This window comes from Theropithecus gelada, chromosome 2 (assembly GCF_003255815.1).
Source record: "Theropithecus gelada isolate Dixy chromosome 2, Tgel_1.0, whole genome shotgun sequence".
Taxonomy (NCBI): Eukaryota; Metazoa; Chordata; class Mammalia; order Primates; family Cercopithecidae; genus Theropithecus; species Theropithecus gelada.
Window position 1 is genome coordinate 50,680,999 of NC_037669.1, and position 18,193 is coordinate 50,699,191.

Sequence of the window (18,193 nt, forward strand, 5' to 3'; positions counted from 1 at the left end):
ACATACCAAGTAATTACAGGGTGGCATGAGGAGTGCCCTGAAAGGGGTGTTCTGGGAACTGCATGCTCACAGTGCAGGGGCGCTTTTCTCAGCTGGGAGGTCTGGGAAGGCTCCCCAAGGAGGTAAAGTCTGAGTTGGGTTTGCAGTGATGAAAGGAGTTAGCAAGACAGGCTGGGGAAAGTAGGACAGGGGCAGGCGGGTCTCACGATTCACTCCCTCTTTTGATTTTCTTGGCTGTAAATGAAGATTCCCATTTGCCCTGACCTCTGACACAAGGAATGCCTGCTTTCTCCCCAGGTTCATTGGAACATTTACAGTTAATGCAGAGCTTTCAGCCAGTGAACAAGATAACCTGCAGACTACATTGGAAAGGAGATTTGCTATTTACTCTGCTCGAGATGATGAGGAATTGGTCCATGTAAGTGATTCCTTCCAGATCACTGTTTTTTATCAGTACTGTTAACTAATGATAATGGCAGCCATGTGCCAGATGCCATTCCAGGTGTGTTACCAACACGACCTCAGTCAGTCCTCGTAATGACGATAGCTGCTGAAGCTCAGAATAGCTACTTGATGCCTCTAAGATCTTTTCCTTGGTGAGCCTGAGAATCAAGATTGGGATTGGAGTCTTGAGTGGCAGGCCTGCGTGCTTTCCTCCCTGTCACCTCTAGTGCTGGTGTACCAAAAAGCCCATAATTTTTGGTCAGATGTGCTAGAAATATTTTCATTAATTATTCCAATTTTGTCTTCAAAAGTCCCAAGGAAATGTTTTTTCAAATGGGATGCTGAAGTCCTTGAGAACGTGTTTTTGTATCTCACATTTGGGTGATGATACTGGCAGGCAGCAGTGCAGTGAGGAGGGTTCTGTCCATAAAAAAGAATCGTGATAGCAGAGTGCTCCAGGGACAGGCAGGCTTTATCAAATGCCTACGGGCACCTGTAGGGAAGGCTCTGTCTGAATAAAACAAAAACAGAGATCGAAATGTGGTTTTATCCCTAGAAGATTCCTATTAATCCATACAGTTCAATCTGGAAGTCCCAGATTCTCTGGAGAAAAAGACCAGATTTTTCATATCTGTAGAGGCCAAATGGTTGACATCTTTAGTTCTCTTCTTCCATATTGCTTTTAAAAAGCCTAAGATATTTGGCAAGGCTGATAATGATGTTATAATATGCTGCCCAAAGAAAACTTTTTTTTTTTTTTTTGAGACAGAATCTCTCTCTGCCACCTAGGCTGGAGTGCAGTGGTGCGATCTCAGCTCACTGCAACCTCCACCTCCCAGATTCAAGTGATTCTCATTTCTCAGCCTCCCATGTAGCTGGGATTACAGGTTCGCACCACCATGCCTGACTGATTTTTGTATTTTTAGTAGAGATGGGGTTTCACCCTTCAACCTGTTGGCCAGGCTGGTAACTCATTAATATTTTAGTATTGTCCTCCCAGACTTGCTTCCTGTGTATTTGTGTACATCTGTATTTGTTTTATTTGTTTAAGCAAAATGGGATCATATAGCTTTTAAAGAGGGGGTACAATTCAGTGACCATTTAGTACATTTACAGTGTTGTGCAACTACCACCTCTATTTCCAAAATGTTTTTGTGACCCCCACGGGAAACCCTGTATGTACCCATTAAATACCCCGTTGTTACCCCCCGTCCCCGCTCATGGCAACCACCAATCTGTCTTGTGTCTCTGTGGATTTACCTATTCAGGATATTTAGTATAAAATAAATTATACACTATGTGGCCTTTTGTGCCTGTCTTTTGCGTAGCATGTTTTCAAGATTCATGTGCATTTTAGCATATATCAGTATTTCATTAATATTTATGGCTGAATAAGATTCCATTACATGTATATATATTTTCTCTATCCATTGGTGGACATTTCGTTAGTTTCTACCTTGTGGCTGTTGTGAAGAGTGTTGTTAACAATGTCTGTACATATATTTATTTACATACCCTGTTTTCAGTTCTTTTGGGTATATACCTAGGATTGAAATTGCTAGGTCATATGTATATTCTATGTATAACTTTTGGAGAAACCACCAAACTGTTTTCTATGGTTACTCTACCATTTTACATTCCCACCAACAATGAACAAGAATTCCAAATCTTTGCCAGCACTTGGTTATTTTCCAGTGTTTTGATTATAGCCATTATGATGGGTGTCAAGTGATACCTCATTGTGGTTTTGATTGCGTTTCTCCAATGACTGATGATGATGAGTGTCTTTTCGTGGGCTTCTTGGTCATTTGTGTATCTTTTTTGAGGACATGTCTATTCAAGTATTTGCCTATTTTTTAATTACGTTGCCTTTTTCTTGATGATTTGTAAGAGCTCTTTATGTATTCTGGATATTAGTTACCTATCAAAATACATGCTTTGCACATAGTTTCTCCCATTCTGTAGGTTGTCTTTTTACTTTCTTGATGAAGTCCTTTGATACACAAAAGTTTTGAATTTTGACAAAGTCTGAGTTACCTATTTTTCTTTTGCTCTTTGTGCTTTTGGTGTCATATCTAAGATTCCACTGTCAAATCCAAGGTCATAAAGATCGACCCCTGTGTTTTCTTGTAAGAGATTTATAGTTACTGCTCTTACATACATTGAATATTTGCACATATCAGGTAGGTGTTCAACATCATTCTTATGCATGTGGATAGCCATTTGTCCCAGCATTATTTGTTGAAGAGACGATTTTTTCAGTGGGGCTTGGATGGTGTGGCATCCTTTTCAAAAATCAACTGGCCATAAACATATGGGTTCTATGTTATTGTTCTTACGCCAGTACAACAGTGTTTTGATTACTATAGCTTTGTAGTAAGTTTTGAAATCAGGAAGCCTCAGTGTAACTTTGTTCATTTACAGTATGCTTTGGTTATCTGGGGCCTCTTGCAATTCCATATGAATTTGATGATCTGTTTTTCCATTTCTGTGAAAAAGCTGTTGGAATTTTGATAGGGACTGCTCTGAATCTGTAGATTAATTTATGTGCCATTACCATCTGGTTATTAGGTCTTCTAGTCCATAAGCATGGATGTCTCTCCTTTTATTTTTGTCTTTCTCAGCTGTATTTTGTAGTTTTCAGTGTACAGTCTTTCATCTCAGTTAAATTTTTTTCCTAGGTACTTTATTCTTCTTGATGCTGTTGGAAATGGCATTGTTTTCTTAATTTCTCTTTTAGATTGTTCATTGCAAATGTATGGAAACACAACTGACTTTTTTGTGTTGTCTTGTACCCTGCAGCTTTGCTGAATTCATTTATTAACTCTACTAGCTTTCTTGTTCGTTTATGTATGGGATCCCATATTGTACCTATAAGTAGATCATTTTACTTCTTCCTATCCAGTTTGCATGCCTTTTGTGTCTTTTTCTTGCCTAATTGCTCTGGCTAGGACTTCAAGTACAGTGTTGAATAATGATCATGACATCAGGCATCCTTCTTTTGTTCCTGATAATTCATGGGGAAAGCTTTCAGTCTTTCACCATTAAGTATCATGCTGGCTCTGGGTTATGATGTTGACTCAGTTTCCTTCTATTCCTAGTGTTTTGAATGTTTTTTTTTTTTCTCATGAAAGCCTGTGGGATTGTCTCAGATGCATTTTTCTGTGTCAGTTGAAATGGTCCTCTGGATTTTCTTTCCTTCATTCTTTTAATGTATATGTAATTGATTGATTTTCTTATGTTGAACCATCCTTGCATTCCTAGAATAAGTACTACTTGGTCATGTTGTATATGTCTTTTAATATGTTGTTCGATTTTGTTTATTAGTATTTTATTCAGGATTTTTGCATCTATATTCATAAATTGGTTTATTTTCTTGTGATGTATTTGTCTGGCTTTGGCGTCAGGGTAATGCTTGCCTCGTAGAATGAGTTAAAAAATGTTTCCTCTTCTAATGTTTGGAAGAGTTTGAGAAAGATTAAGGTAAATTCCCCTTCAGATGTTTGCTAGAATTCACCAGTGAGGTAATCTAGTCCTAGACTTTTCTTTGTTGGGAGGTTTTTGATTTCTGACTCGATCTGTTGTTACAGATCTGTTCAGATTTTTCATTACTTCTTGAATCAGGTTTGGTCATGTGTATATTTCTGGGAGTTTGTCCGTTTTCTATACATTATCTAATTTGTAGGGATCATACAGTTCTGTAACCTGATTTTTTTTCCTCAGCAATGTACATTGATAGATTTCTTATTAAAGGTGGTGACTGTGTATGCTTGGGTAGCACTAGACTGTTTCCAGAGTCCTGTCAGCTACATTATCTTGTCTAATCCTCTTTAGAGTCGTGTGAGGAAGCTGAGGCAGGGATTATTCTAGATGCAGAAATCCAGGTGTAGGGAAGTCGCTCAGCTAGTGGTGAACACTTAGTTATCCAGACTTCTGGACCTGTGCTCCTGTGCCATGCTGTACAATAAGAAACTGAGAAATTAATGTTGGTACAATGCCATCAGCTAAACTACAGACATTATTTGGATTTTCCAAGTTTTCCTGCTGATATCCTTTTTCTATTCCATGATACTGGTTTGTATTTAGTCATCATGTCTCCTCCAGTGTGTGACAGTGTTTTGATCTTTCCCTGTCTTTCATGATCTTGACACTTTGGAAATTTTTAGCCGCAGAAGAAACAAGGCAAAAGCAATCATTTATCTCACCATAACATGGCTCCTCACACTGGACTTTCTCCTGAGGCTGTGGCAGTAATCAAGGAGAGATGCTGGGACCTGGAGACCCGTGTAGGAAGGCCTTGCCTGAGTACATTATCACTTGCCGCTGAAGGTCAGGTCCCCTGAGGGGCTCCCAGACTTCCAAGTTAACAGTGTTCAAAGCTGCAGACTCAGTTAAAGATTCAACGTGGGGAAAAATGGAAAACAGGGAACAGACTTAGGTGATCTGATGATAATGATATTTTCTACTACTTCTTCCCAAAGTGGTACTTCATTTTATTATTTTAGTCACAAACGTAACACATATTGACTATAGAACAATCAGAAGATAGGTAAGCAGAGAAAAAAATCCTGTAAACACCCATAACCCAGTATGTGGATGCTTTTTCAAATATCCATGTATGTCTAAATTTATATTTACGTTTTTTTTTTTTTTTTTTTTTTTTTTTTTGAGGTGAAGTCTCGCTCTGTTGCCCAGGCTGGAGTGCTGTGGCGCGATCCCGGCTCACTGCAAGCTCCGCCTCCTGGGTTCACGCCATTCTCCTGCCTCAGCCTCCCGAGTATAGCTGGGACCACAGGCCCCTGCCACCACGACCGGCTAATTTTTTGTATTTTTAGTAGAGATGGGGTTTCACTGTGTTAGCCAGGATGGTGGCGATCTCCTGACCTCGTGATCCACCCACCTCGGCCTCCCAAAGTGCCGGGATTACAAGCGTGAGCCACTGCACCCGGCCGTATTTTTTCTTATAAAAATGTAATCACATCATACTTTTTAAAGGAAAAATTTTATTTTCCTTTAATATATGACGAGCATGTTCCTGTTCTTCTATGAAGATAAACCTCTGCATCATCATTTTTAACAGTGTCTGGAGTTTCCATTGCCCATCGCGTACTGTTAGAAAGTCTGGCTGTCCAACTTTTCCCTGTCTTGAACAAGCACCATAACAAACAACATTGAACTCATTACATCTTTAATTACTTTCTTAGGATAACTATGTTATTCTTTTTCATCATAGATATTCTTACTGATTCTCCGGGCTCTGCAGCTCTTGACCCGGCTGGTATTGTCTCTACAGCCAATTCCTCTGAAGTCAGCAGCAGCAAAGGTGAGGTGCTCAGGGCTGCCAGAGAAGAGCAGCAGTTGACAGGAAATTGTCACACTTAAAAAAACTGATCATTATTGTATTTTTAAGAGCTGATATTCATGGAGTGTGGGTTCTTTCGAGCCTTGCACATACCCTGTGTTAGGGAAGACTCGGGCACATGAGTGGGTATCTGGCAGCCTGAGCTTCATGTGTGCAGAGTGCTGCTTTTGTTTCTGTTGTGTAAATTGGGTGGAATGGTGCCTGTCCTCACTTGCTCCGTGAAGTGCTGATGAGTGAAGCACTGAGTTTTGAGGTGCTCTAGGTTAGCTTCAAAAAGCTAAATGCTATACTCATTGGGGTATTGGCATTATCTGAAGCCTGATGGTCTAGAAGCTGATTTTCATAATATCTGTATTCTTAAAACTACAACTGTATTAAGTTCGTACGTATTTGTTTGCAAAATGCGTATGTCTGAGGTGGGTAGTAGTACTGCTGAGGAAACTGAAACTTGGAAGTTAAATAATTTACATAACCAATAAGAGTTAGAACTGGAATTCAAACCCATGTTTGACTGTTCCAAATCCCATGTTCTTTTCTCTTTACCGTTAGGGTGAAAATAATTATACTGTGGCCTTATCTAAGATGCTACAGATTTTAGCCATACATGCATACAACCCTGAGGGATAGCTGGTTGATCACTGTCTGAGCTGGGGACATCTTGATGTATTGGTTCTCTAGCTAGTGAATTAACCCTGTTAGATTACAGGATTTCTATCATATCCTTAGCAAAAGAGGGAAAAAAGGAAAGCAAAGCAAAATTTCTTACTCTGTTTAAGGGAAAGAAACCTTCCAAGGAGAGACTGACTGCGGATCTGGGAGGCTGCTCAGAAACTTCCAGCCAAGTTCTAGAAAACCACACCAAGCCAAAGACCAGCAAAGGAACCAAACAAGAGGAAACCTTTGCTAAGGGCACATGTAAGCCAAGTGCCAAAGGGAAGAGGAACAAGGGAGGCAGAAAGAAACGGAGGAAGCCCTCCTCCAGCGAGGAAGACCAGGGCCCAGGAGACAAGCAGGAGAAGGCAACCCAGCGACGTCCGCATGGCCGGGAGCGGCGGGTGGCCTCTAGGGTGTCTTATAAAGAGGAGAGTGGGAGTGATGAAGCTGGCAGTGGCTCTGATTTTGAGCTCTCCAGTGGAGAAGCCTCTGATCCCTCTGATGAGGATTCCGAACCTGGCCCTCCAAAGCAGAGGAAGGCCCCCGCTCCTCAGAGGACAAAGGCTGGGTCCAAGAGTGCCTCCAGGACCCAATGTGGGAGCCATCGTAAGGACCCAAGCTTGCCAGTGGCATCCTCAAGCTCTTCGAGCAGTAAAAGAGGCAAGAAAATGTCCAGTGATGGTGAGAAGGCAGAAAAAAGGAGCATAGCTGGTGTAGACCAGTGGCTAGAGGTGTTCTGTGAGCAGGAGGAAAAGTGGATATGTGTGGACTGTGTGCACGGCGTGGTGGGCCAGCCTCTGACCTGTTACAGGTACGCCACCAAGCCCATGACCTATGTGGTGGGCATTGACAGTGACGGCTGGGTCCGAGATGTCACACAGAGGTACGACCCAGCCTGGATGACAGTGACCCGCAAGTGCCGAGTTGATGCTGAGTGGTGGGCAGAGACCTTGAGACCATACCAGAGCCCATTTATGGACAGGGAGAAGAAAGAAGACTTGGAGGTAAGGCCTTGGCTGCCAGGGGCTCTTAAGACCCAGTCAGGTTATTAAAATTATTCCTGTTTTTGAGCACCTTATATATGCCCAGCACTATGTTGGGTGTTTTTAGTGGGTTGTCTCATTTAATTGTCTCAGCAATATAAAGCTGGGGCAGTTGCTGCCTTAATTTTAGTGGTAAAAGTTGTGGAGATGAGAGATGAACTGCCATGGTGTTTGAGCCCAGGTCTGTGTGGCTTTGGAGCCTGTATACTATTAGTTATTGCCCAGTTATAAATTTGGAGCTTTAGAATAATTTATGCAAGTAATATAACTCAGACTGAGTGAAAGAAGGAATAGCCCATGGATATATTCTCCCCCTTCCCCCATCATGCGTGCATGTAAAGATGCATGTGCAAACACCCCTCATACATAGAACACTCACCTCCTGGGAAAGGGTGGTCTCGGAATGAGACAATATCTTCAGTCTATTGAGAAGGCAGATTGGGAGGCAGAGACTTCTAGAACATAACACAGCTATGTCACTTGATCCTAGAACCAGCACTTAACACCAGGAAGAGTGCCCGAGCCGCCTGTGTGTACGGCAGTGGTGGTGTTGGGTGGAGCTTGCCATTTCTACACAGGAACATGCCCAGATTTGTCACAGGTTTATTTCCAATCACTCAGGATAGGTAATTTGCAGATTTATTAATCATTTCCTATAGGAGTGCAGTGCATCCCACATTGAGTGTTTGCTCCAGGGGTGTTCTTGGTTCATTTTACCTAGTAATGACGGGTTAAGTGGAAATTATGCAGATGGTATTGTAACTAATGTACCTAAAGCTTAGTGGAAGCTGAACATGCAGCGTCCTCTCCTACTATCAGCAACTCCACATTGCCAGTCCTTACTAGTCTGTTGGGGTTTTTGAAGAAATGCCAAGGGCAAGCCTAAGAGAGCCTGGTGAACAGGGTGACTTAAAGCAGTGAATTGCCTACTGAGCAATGAGCAATCTTAGAGAAGGGCAGAGAGAACACTGTCAGAGTGGACCAAGAGAAAAGTCGCAGGGTGAGAACCACTGCTCTCAATTTCCTGTGAGAGCCGGCAGATAAGCTCACGCTCTTCTTAGAAGAGGATTGTCCCTTTGAGATAAGACCTTCTTACTGAAGAGCACTGTGTGTTTTTCTTCCTTGCAGACCTTTAACAGAGCAGGCGCTGATCTGCTGGGGCTGGGTTAGGCATCTAAGCATTCAAATAGGTTAGACAACTTTTTGAAGTTGCCACAAGCCACAGATTTATTTGATTCTTTTTAGCTTTTGATTCATCTGTGACCGACTTACTGGCCGGAGCTACAGATGTGATGTTACAAAAATCATTAGTGTTCATGAAACCTTGGATCCACCATCTGTTGTCAGAACAACTTAGTCTAAGGATCATCTCCCTCAAACTTCATTTCCTCTTCTAAATAACATGCTCAACTTTGTCTGTCTGGCCTTTGCAGTTTCAGGCAAAACACATGGACCAACCTTTGCCCACTGCCATTGGCTTATATAAGAACCATCCTTTGTATGCCCTGAAGCGGCATCTCCTGAAATATGAGGCCATCTATCCTGAGACAGCTGCCATCCTTGGGTATTGTCGTGGAGAAGCGGTCTACTCCAGGTGCGTGAGGCAGCCTGGTTGGCCTCAGGGGCTTCCTGGTGGTGTGGGATTAACAGCCTTCTTCCTGGGCAAAGGGTGCTGATGGGAGCTCATCTGACTTATCAGTGTTCTCAGGCTAAGCCAGTGTGCGTGTGCTGTGTGTGTGTGATGTGTAGGAGAGAAGAAAATTTGAAAATTAAAACAGGGATTAAAAGAATGGCAGGGGAAAAACAGTTACAAAGGAAAAGAAAATACAAAGTAGGAAAAATAAAATTTAAGATAGGGCAATATAAAACATGCCCCACAAATACAAGTTAAAAACATACAAAAGGAAGGAACAAAGGATTTGATTATGGAAGTTAAAAGTGAGTGGATTTTTCATGGGTACAGAGCTCTGTTTGGCATGAAAAAGTTCTGGAAATGGATGGTGGTAATGGTTGTACAGTGTTGTGAATGGACCTAATGCCACTGAACTGCACACTTAAAAATGGTTAAAATGGTATATTTTATGTGACTGTATTTTATACCACAGTAAAAAGAAATAGCTAAAAAAGGAGTGGAATAAGAGCAAAAAATGAGTAAAATATATATAAAATTAAAATTGAAAAATGTTAATACAATTTTGAGGTAAGAAAAAAATAGATACAGGAATTTTGAGAAATGGGAATAAAAAGCAAGTAAAATAAGTGATTTTAAAAGACATGGGATGTACAAGACCAAGAAATAGGAGATGTTCTTAAATGAGAAAACAGGAAGTAAAGAAAAGAGAAAAAGGAAGCATAGGGAAACCCACATGAGAGTGGGTGATTTGAGTCCTCCCACTGGGGATGACTTCCTGCTTGTCAGCCCCCTGTGGGAGTCATACTGGACCCTCTCTTCAGGGCTCTGCCCTGTCTTGGAGCTTTTTGTTTGATGTCGGGGGCACGCCGCCCTGGGCAGGGGCAGGGCTTTGTTGTTCTGGGACTTTAGCACCCAGCAGTCAAAGGCAGCAGGGGGCCTGGGCTGCCCTGATAGAGGCTTCCTCTTGTGGGTATGTATAGTAGTTGGGAGAAAGACTGTTGGGAAGAGAGTGCTGGCGTCGTCCAGGGGCACCATGTCAGTGATAGAAGGAAGCATTAGAGGTGCATATTTATTGATTTTTTTTAATTGTGGCAAAATATATGTAACATAAAATTTACCATCTCAACCTTTTTAAGTGTACAGCCTACAGCATTAAGCACATTCACACTGTCATCCAGCCATCACCACCATCCATCTCCAGATTTCTTTTCCTCTTCCCAAACCAAAACTCCGTCCCCATCAAAAACTCCCCATTCCCCTTCTCCAGCCCTGCACCCACCATTCTCCTTTCTGTCTCTGAGTGTGCCTACTATAGGGACCCATGTAGGTGGAATCATGCGGTATTTATAGTCATATTGTGACTGGCTTATTTCACTTAGCATAATGTCCTCAGGGTTCATCCATATTGTATGTAGCATGGGTCAGAATTTCCTTCCTTAAATTTTAGGCTGAAACTCCATTGTGTAGGCAGACCACATTTTGCTTGTGCCTTCATCCATCAGTGGGCACTTGGCTTGTCTCCACCTTTTGGCTGTTGTGAATTATGCTGCTGGGAACATGGGTGTGCAGATGACTTTTGAAGATTCTGCTTTCAGGTTTTTTTTTTGTTTTTGTTTTTGTTTTTGTTTTTGTATATACCCAGTGCAATTACTAGGCCAGATAGTAATTCCCATCATTTTTTTAGGAACCACCTTACCATTTCCACAGCAGCTGCACCCATTTTACATTTTCACCAATAGTCCACAAGGTCTCCACTTTCTCCACATCCTCACTGACACTTGTTACTTTCTGTGTTTTGGTAATAGCCATTTTAATGAGTGTGAAAAGGTTAGAAGTTCACATTTATTCCAAGAGGACTGTGACCACTTCCCTGCTGTTTTCCTTAGGAAGATGTCCAGATGCTGCCTGTCAACCCCTAAGACCCCTTTTTTACCCGCTCCTGTCTGAAGACCACACCATTACATAATCACTCCTCTGGGCAGTCAAAGATGTTCCCCCCCCCGCAGTGGGAGCATGAGTGGAGCTTTGAGCTCTGGCAGGTTGATGCTACTGGCAGAAGCGCTGCTCTGGCACTCAGGAAATGTCCGGTCCTCCCAGCAACCATGTGTGGTAGAAAGGACAAGCTCACTGTCCCTAGTTGATAGGCGAGGACACAGGTGCTCCTTGACTTAGGATGAGGTTGGATCTCCATAAACCCGTTGGAAGCTGAAAATAGGATATCCTAAGTTGAGAATGCATTTAATATACCTAACCTGCCCTAACTGGACCTCATGTAGGTGGAATCATACGGTATTTATGGTCATTTTGTGACTGGCTTATTTCACTTAGCATAAAGTCCTCAAGGTTTACTCCTGTTGTATGTAGCATGGGTCATAGCTTAGCTGAGCCTCCCTTAAACGTGCTGAGAACACATTAGCCTCCAGTTGGGTACAGTTATCTAACACAAAGCCTATAATGAAGTACTGAATATCCATGTAATTTATTGAATACTGAAAATGGAATAGTTGTATGGGTACTTGAGGTACAGTTTCTCCCGAGTGTATATTGCTTTTGCATTATCATAAAGTTGAAAAATCTTGAATCAAACCATTGGACATTGGGCACTGTCTGTACTGAGGCTCAGGAAGGTAAAGTGACTTGTCCAGATGGCCCAGCCAGGAAGTGGCACAGGTAAGATTCAACCTCCATCCATTGTGCTGTGCTGAAATTCAGCCTCAGATTCCCTTGTGGGTAAGGGCCTGAACCTGCACTAGGAGGAAATGGGGTGCCCTTGCTCATTGGAGCCGCTCCCTGGACAGAGTGAAGGGGTGCAAACTAACTAGATGGGCGTGCCCTATTAAAGATGGCTTGGCAAGGGAGGGGTTGAGCCTCACTGGAAAGTAGACTTGCACGGCTTTGGTGAGCTCTTAGCTCTGGAGGAAGAGTGAAGCCAGAGGATCTTTGCCTGCAGGGATCATTTGACTGTTCCATGTGCATGTGTCTTGATTCTGTGATAGCTTATTAGCTTATTATAGTTGGTTTCTCTGCAGCCTTCCTTTGGGTTCACTGTCCTCTCCTCTGGACACTTCCCCCCACATGGTGTTAATAGCAGATCAGAGCCTCAGCAGGTACTTGGTGGTGGTAGTAAACGTGAGTAACTGCCTGCACACAGTGGCCTTTACCCCATCCTGATAGGCTGTAGCTGGAGCTCTCACAGGCTTTGGACACCAGAGGAGAGGAAAACCTATAAAGGGGAGGAGTGGTGGAGGCAAGGCACGAAGGCTGCAGAGTAACTCCATGCAGATTAGGGTTTGTAAGTGGACACATCCCCCAAAAGACAGGCAGTCCACATTCAAGGCTGTTTGGCTAGCACAGCTCCTTTGGGCCCCCTAGGAACCTGGCCTGCTTCAGGGTGGCAGAACCTGAGGAAGGAGCCTGCAGGGCCCCTCTGAGTTTGCCTTTGTGTCCTGTGTTGGTTCCGCAGGGATTGTGTGCACACTCTGCATTCCAGGGACACGTGGCTGAAGAAAGCAAGAGTGGTGAGGCTTGGAGAAGTACCCTACAAGGTAACTGGAGCTGGAGGGTCCCAGCGGGGAGTGGTGACGCAGGACTGTAGCTGAGTGGGAGAACTGGGGGCAGAGAAGTGATGAGGAGGAGCCTCCCAGTGTCCTGCCCAGGATCCTGATCAGAAATGTCTCACTTTCTCGGTTTGAGCAGGATTCAAGGAGGAGAGAAACATATCTTTAAATTGTCTTATTAATAAGACATTTGTAAGAAATTGATCTTCCAAAACAGAAAAGAAATCTAGGCCAAATAGTAGGCCTCAGACTCCTTATGTGAGTTCAAAGGTTCTACAGGTTGGAATTGAGTTACTGGATGGTCCTGGGAGGTCAAAGCCCTGCTTTATAGCAGCACGTTCTCCAGTCAGATTATCCTTCTGTTTGGCAGTTCTCTGAGCATTTTGCATGTGTGTGTTCTCTGTTGCCTCAAAAGCCATAGGAATTGGCATTATGATGCCCATTTTACAGATGAGAAAACTGAAGCTCAGGGCAAGTGACTTGTCCAAGTCCCCACAGTTAGAAAAATGGCAGAGCAGAGCCCAGGTGAGAATCCCAGGGTCTGCCTTGAAGCCAGTGCTCCTTTCACACTGTGCTGCGGTATTGTTAGACTGGTTGCTCTTGAGGAACACGAACCGAGCGAGGTCCCACAGAGACTATTCACAGGACACACAGCTCAGTATGACCAGCAGAGTAAAGTGGCCGATCACAGAGACCATTTACTTCTCATCAGACCCCAGGAGTCCTTGGGGGTTGCAAGACTCCGGGAAGCTGGGTGGGGAGTGGAGGGGCCTCCGCTTAGTGGGAAGGGCTGTAGGTGCTGGTCGCAGTCACTGCCAGCAACAGGCTGGAGTGTGTGATGCCCCTTGCCCGGGCCTGCAGGGCTGCTGAGGATTTTCTCTGCACCATCTCACCTGTCTTTCATGCTGGAACCAGCATAGCACTGTCCAGTTGAAATGTAACATGAGCCACACATTTAAATTTTTTAGTAGCTACGTTAAAAACCAAAAACAGTTGGAATTTTAACATTAAAATATATCCAGATATATCTAAAATACTATTTCAGCAGTAAGAAATATTTTAAAGTGTTGAGATACTTAAATCCATTTTGTTCCTAAGTCTCTTTAATCCTTTGTGTTTTTGACTTTCTAAATCCATTTTGTTCCCAAGTCTCTCTAATCCTTTGTGTTTTGACTTTCTGTACCTCAGTTCAGACCAGCCACATTTCAGGTGTGCAGTGGCCACATGTGACTGGTGGCTGTCATGGTAGCACAGTTCTGGAATAATCCCAAATCTCTCAAATTTACCTCTTGTTCTGATCCCCACCACCCCAACTCCTGCCTCAGTATCTTTTGTTTGGGCAACAGCCACAGCCTCCATTCCAGCCTGAATCCATTCCCCTGTCAGTCACTAGGCTCTTTCTGTGCGTTCCAGCCGTCCTTGCCCCACCCTGGCCAGCGCCTTTAGTCCGAGTCCCGCACCCTCCCCATGGTGCAAAGTGATGTTCTGGTGCTTACTGCCTCTGCATTCCAAAGGACTTCAGAGGCCCCAGGTCCCAGTGTTCTCCCACCTCTGTGTCCTTTGGGGTCTAGCCCTGTTCTCTTGGGCAACTCCTTGCCCCTTTAAGCCTCTGCTCAGGCAGGACCTGTTCTGAGCAACCTTTTTGCCTCCACTGTCCTCAGGGCTGGGCAAGGGCTTGCCTCTGAGCTCCCGTTCCACCCTGTACTCTTCACGCTGAGTTGTAGCTGTGTCTCTTCCCCTGCAGGAGCCTGAGCTCCTAAGAGAAAAGACTGTCCCCGCTCTGTCCCTCCTTCATGACTGGGTCATGGCCTGGTCTCCAAGAGATCCCAGTGGAAGTTTACTGAACAGTGCTGGGTGAATGGCTTCTCAGAAAGGGATGGTTGTCGGAACTCAGAGTCCCTCAGTCCCTGAAGCGGTGACAGAGAGGGTGCGCCCAGAGACAGTGGCAGGAACGGACATGAGAGCTCACAGGCCACCCCCAACCTGGGGAATGGTTTTTCACATTTTTAAAGGGTTATAAGAATGAGAAGAATAGGCCGGGCACGGTGGCTCACACCTGTAATCCCAGCACTTTGGGAGGCCGAGGCGGGTGGATCACAAGGTCAGGAGATCGAGACCATCCTGGCTAACACAGTGAAACCCTGTCTCTACTAAAAATACAAAAAATTAGCCAGGCGTGGTGGCGGGCGCCTGTAGTCCCAGCTACTCGGGAGGCTGGGGCAGGAGAATGGCATGAACCCAGGAGGCGGAGCTTCCAGTGAGCTCAGATTGCGCCACTGCACTCCGGCCTGGGCGACAGAGCGAGACTCCGTCTCAAAATAATAATAATAATAATAAGAAGAAGAAGAAGAAGAATAAAGAATATGTGATGGAGGCCACACATGACCCTTTACAGAACAAGCTTGTGGGCCCCTGCACTAGAGGAAGTCTGTACGTCCAGGCCCAGGGGCCAGCCCTCAGCTGCATGCCCATGCCTGCCTCCTCTAAGAGTTACGTGACTCTGTCCTTGCCGGTCCTGCACCCCTCTCACCACGTCACTCCCCAGGGAAGATCTTGGCCTTGGCCACTGCACGCTGTTGGGGAGCACACTGGGGGTCCCGAACTGTCAGTGCTTTCCAGGGCATGTGAGCAGACATAGGTTATATGTTGAGACATAGGCTCTTCTGATGGCCAGTTACCTAAATTGTAAATCCTGGTTCTTGTCACTTACCAGCCATCGGCTCCTAAGACCTAGCTTGTGGGTTTGTTGAAAAAATTAAATAAGTTAATGACATATAAAGCACTGAAGATAGGCTGGGCGCAGTGTTTCATGCTGTAATTCCAGCACTTTGGGAGGCCAAGGCAGGTGGATCATTTGAGGTCAGAAGTTTGAGACCAGCCGGGTCAACATGGTGACACCCCATCTCTACCAAAAATATAAAAATTAGCTGGGCATGGTGGCAAGTGCTTGTAGTCCCAGCTACTCAGGAGACAGGCATGAGAATCACTTGAATCCGGGAGGTGGAGGTTGCAGTGAAGTGAGATCACGCCAGTGCATTCCAGCCTGGGCAACAGAGTGAGTCTCCATCTCAGGAGTGGCGGCGGGGGAAGCACTGAGAATAGTGCCTGGGACAGAGAACGCTCTATAAATGTTAGCTAGTGCTTGTAGTAAGAAAAGGGGAGCAGCTGGACACAGTGGCTCACGCCTGTAATCCCAGCCCTTTGGGAGGTTGAGGCGGGTGGATCACCTGAGGTCAGGAGTTCAAGACCAGCCTGGCAAACATAGTGAAACCCCGTCTCTACTAAAAATACAAAAATTAACCGGGCGTGGCGGCAGACACCCAGCTACTTGGGAGGCTGAGGCAGGAGAATTGCTTGAACCCAGGAGGCAGAGGTTGCAGCGAGCCAAGATTGCACCACTGTACTCCAGCCTGGGTGACAGAGTAAGACTCCATCTCAAAAAAAAAAAAAGGGAGAAAAAGCACCCCAGCTGGTAGGCGTGTTGTGAGGGTTCACTGGGTACCAGGCATGCAGCACTGAGCATGGTGCCGGGCCTGGTGCCAAGGAACTGGTCACCTTTGTTGTCAACTGTGGCCGTGTCCTCTGGTGCAGATGGTGAAAGGCTTTTCCAACCGTGCTCGGAAAGCCCGACTTGCTGAGCCCCAGCTGCGGGAGGAAAATGACCTGGGCCTGTTTGGCTACTGGCAGACAGAGGAGTATCAGCCCCCCGTGGCCGTGGACGGGAAGGTAAGGGCAGCATCAAAAGGGGTCAGGACCAGGCTACCTTGTTCCCCTGCTGGCCAAATCCTGACGTGCTTACCCGCCACAGGTGCCCCGGAACGAGTTTGGGAATGTGTACCTCTTCCTGCCCAGCATGATGCCTATTGGCTGTGTCCAGCTGAACCTGCCCAATCTACACCGCGTGGCCCGCAAGCTGGACATCGACTGTGTCCAGGCCATCACTGGCTTTGATTTCCATGGCGGCTACTCCCATCCCGTGTGCGTGAGGGGCCTTCGATGGAGGCTAAACAGAGGGATGGGGAGGGGTGGCTCCAGAGATGGGGATGGAAAGCTGGCATGGGGCTACTGGGAGCGGAGGCCTGGTGGCTCCAGTTTTCAGGATGTTACACTGGATTTGCAAAGTCAGTGCTTTACCAATTCTGGCTTGCCTCCAGAGGGAACAGAGCCAATGAAACTGGCATCCTAATGCTGAATTAAAACATTCTTCCCAGGTTCAGGGACTCACAGGCTAGTGAGCAAAAAACAGTCAGTGTCCTTCCTGGGCAGCTGGTTAGTGAGCTCTGTTCTCTGATGGGCAAGGCTGGATAGGGGCTTTCACCCCAGTTTTCTTAGGCAGAATCTGGGGAGGATTTTCCACAGGCCTGCCTTCTGCACGGAGGGTGTGGGACACTGGCTGACCCGGGACATCCTTCAGGACCCTTGGTGCTCAGATGTGGCCCACTGTCTTCTGCAAACCAGGGAGGGAGGAGAGGCAGAGCAGGCAGCAGGCTCAAGGGTTGACATCGCGTTGTGTCCCCACAGGACTGACGGATACATCGTCTGTGAGGAATTCAGAGACGTGCTCCTGACTGCCTGGGAAAATGAGCAGGCAATCATTGAAAAGAAGGAGAAGGAGGTAAGCACGTAGGCAGGACTGAGGGACAGCAGAAGCAGGAAGCGACACTCAGCGAGTGGCTTCTTCCCTCCCCAGGCCGCGTCCGTGTTCCCAGGCCCTTCCCAACCCTCTCTGACATCATGACAGGCACCGGAGGGAGCGAGCACTGAATACAGCAGGCTCCTGCCCACCCCGCAGACTCACTGTCACTGTCCCTGAGGAGCCTGGGTCCGGGCTCTGGGATCTACTGCCCCTGCTGCCCACACCTGCCTCTGTCTTGAATCGCCTGTGTCCAGGTTCTGGAAGACCTCACCTACTAAAGATTTTGGAGTCAGTAATGATTAAAAAGTTTTCTGTTTTTGTGGCTTTCAGGTATAGTACATCACTTGGTAAATCAGATCAATTTTTTGGAAGTGAGACTTGGTTAAGGAGAGGCTATATCTTAACTTAAAATCGTGTATATATCTATCTGTCTTTATGTTCACAGTTTCCATCTTAATATTTTTCCTGAAAATGTCAGTGCTTAAGACTTTTCTCCCACTTCATTTTTGCCTGCAGAAAAGGGAGAAGCGGGCTCTAGGGAACTGGAAGCTGCTGGCCAAAGGTCTGCTCATCAGGGAGAGGCTGAAGCGTCGCTACGGGCCCAAGGTCAGTGCAGGTTCTTTGCAGAGAAGACAAACCCAGGGTCAGTTTCCTGGAGATGCAGCTCAGAAAGGCCTGGCCCAGATTCTGCCCCAGCATCACGTCAGGGATAGCTTTGTGTTAGGACACCTCCGTCCTCTGTCTCCAAGTCCCCTTGTTTTTACCTTGTTGGGAGAGGTGTCCCTGGAGTGAGGCCTCAGCTGGCTCTTCTGCCCCAAGCCCTGTCCCAGTGTCCCTGTTTCTACTGTCCGCATGAGCGTTGCC

General features: G+C 45.6%; 1 protein-coding gene across 7 annotated transcripts in view; it reads left to right on the top strand.

Moving 5' to 3' along the window:
- Window positions 1-18,193, top strand: part of XPC (XPC complex subunit, DNA damage recognition and repair factor) — a 33,668-nt gene that overhangs the window by 13,584 nt on the left and 1,891 nt on the right. For 6 of the 7 annotated variants that reach the window (XM_025375345.1, XM_025375351.1, XM_025375347.1 and 3 more), the window contains 9 exons: window positions 298-418; window positions 5,678-5,767; window positions 6,583-7,464; window positions 8,937-9,097; window positions 12,600-12,681; window positions 16,285-16,419; window positions 16,502-16,671; window positions 17,215-17,308; window positions 17,846-17,935. In XM_025375345.1, the coding sequence (XP_025231130.1) occupies window positions 298-418; window positions 5,678-5,767; window positions 6,583-7,464; window positions 8,937-9,097; window positions 12,600-12,681; window positions 16,285-16,419; window positions 16,502-16,671; window positions 17,215-17,308; window positions 17,846-17,935 (1,825 nt within the window). The remainder of the gene's footprint in view (window positions 1-297; window positions 419-5,677; window positions 5,768-6,582; window positions 7,465-8,936; window positions 9,098-12,599; window positions 12,682-16,284; window positions 16,420-16,501; window positions 16,672-17,214; window positions 17,309-17,845; window positions 17,936-18,193) is intronic. The other variant, XM_025375350.1, reaches the window with a different exon arrangement.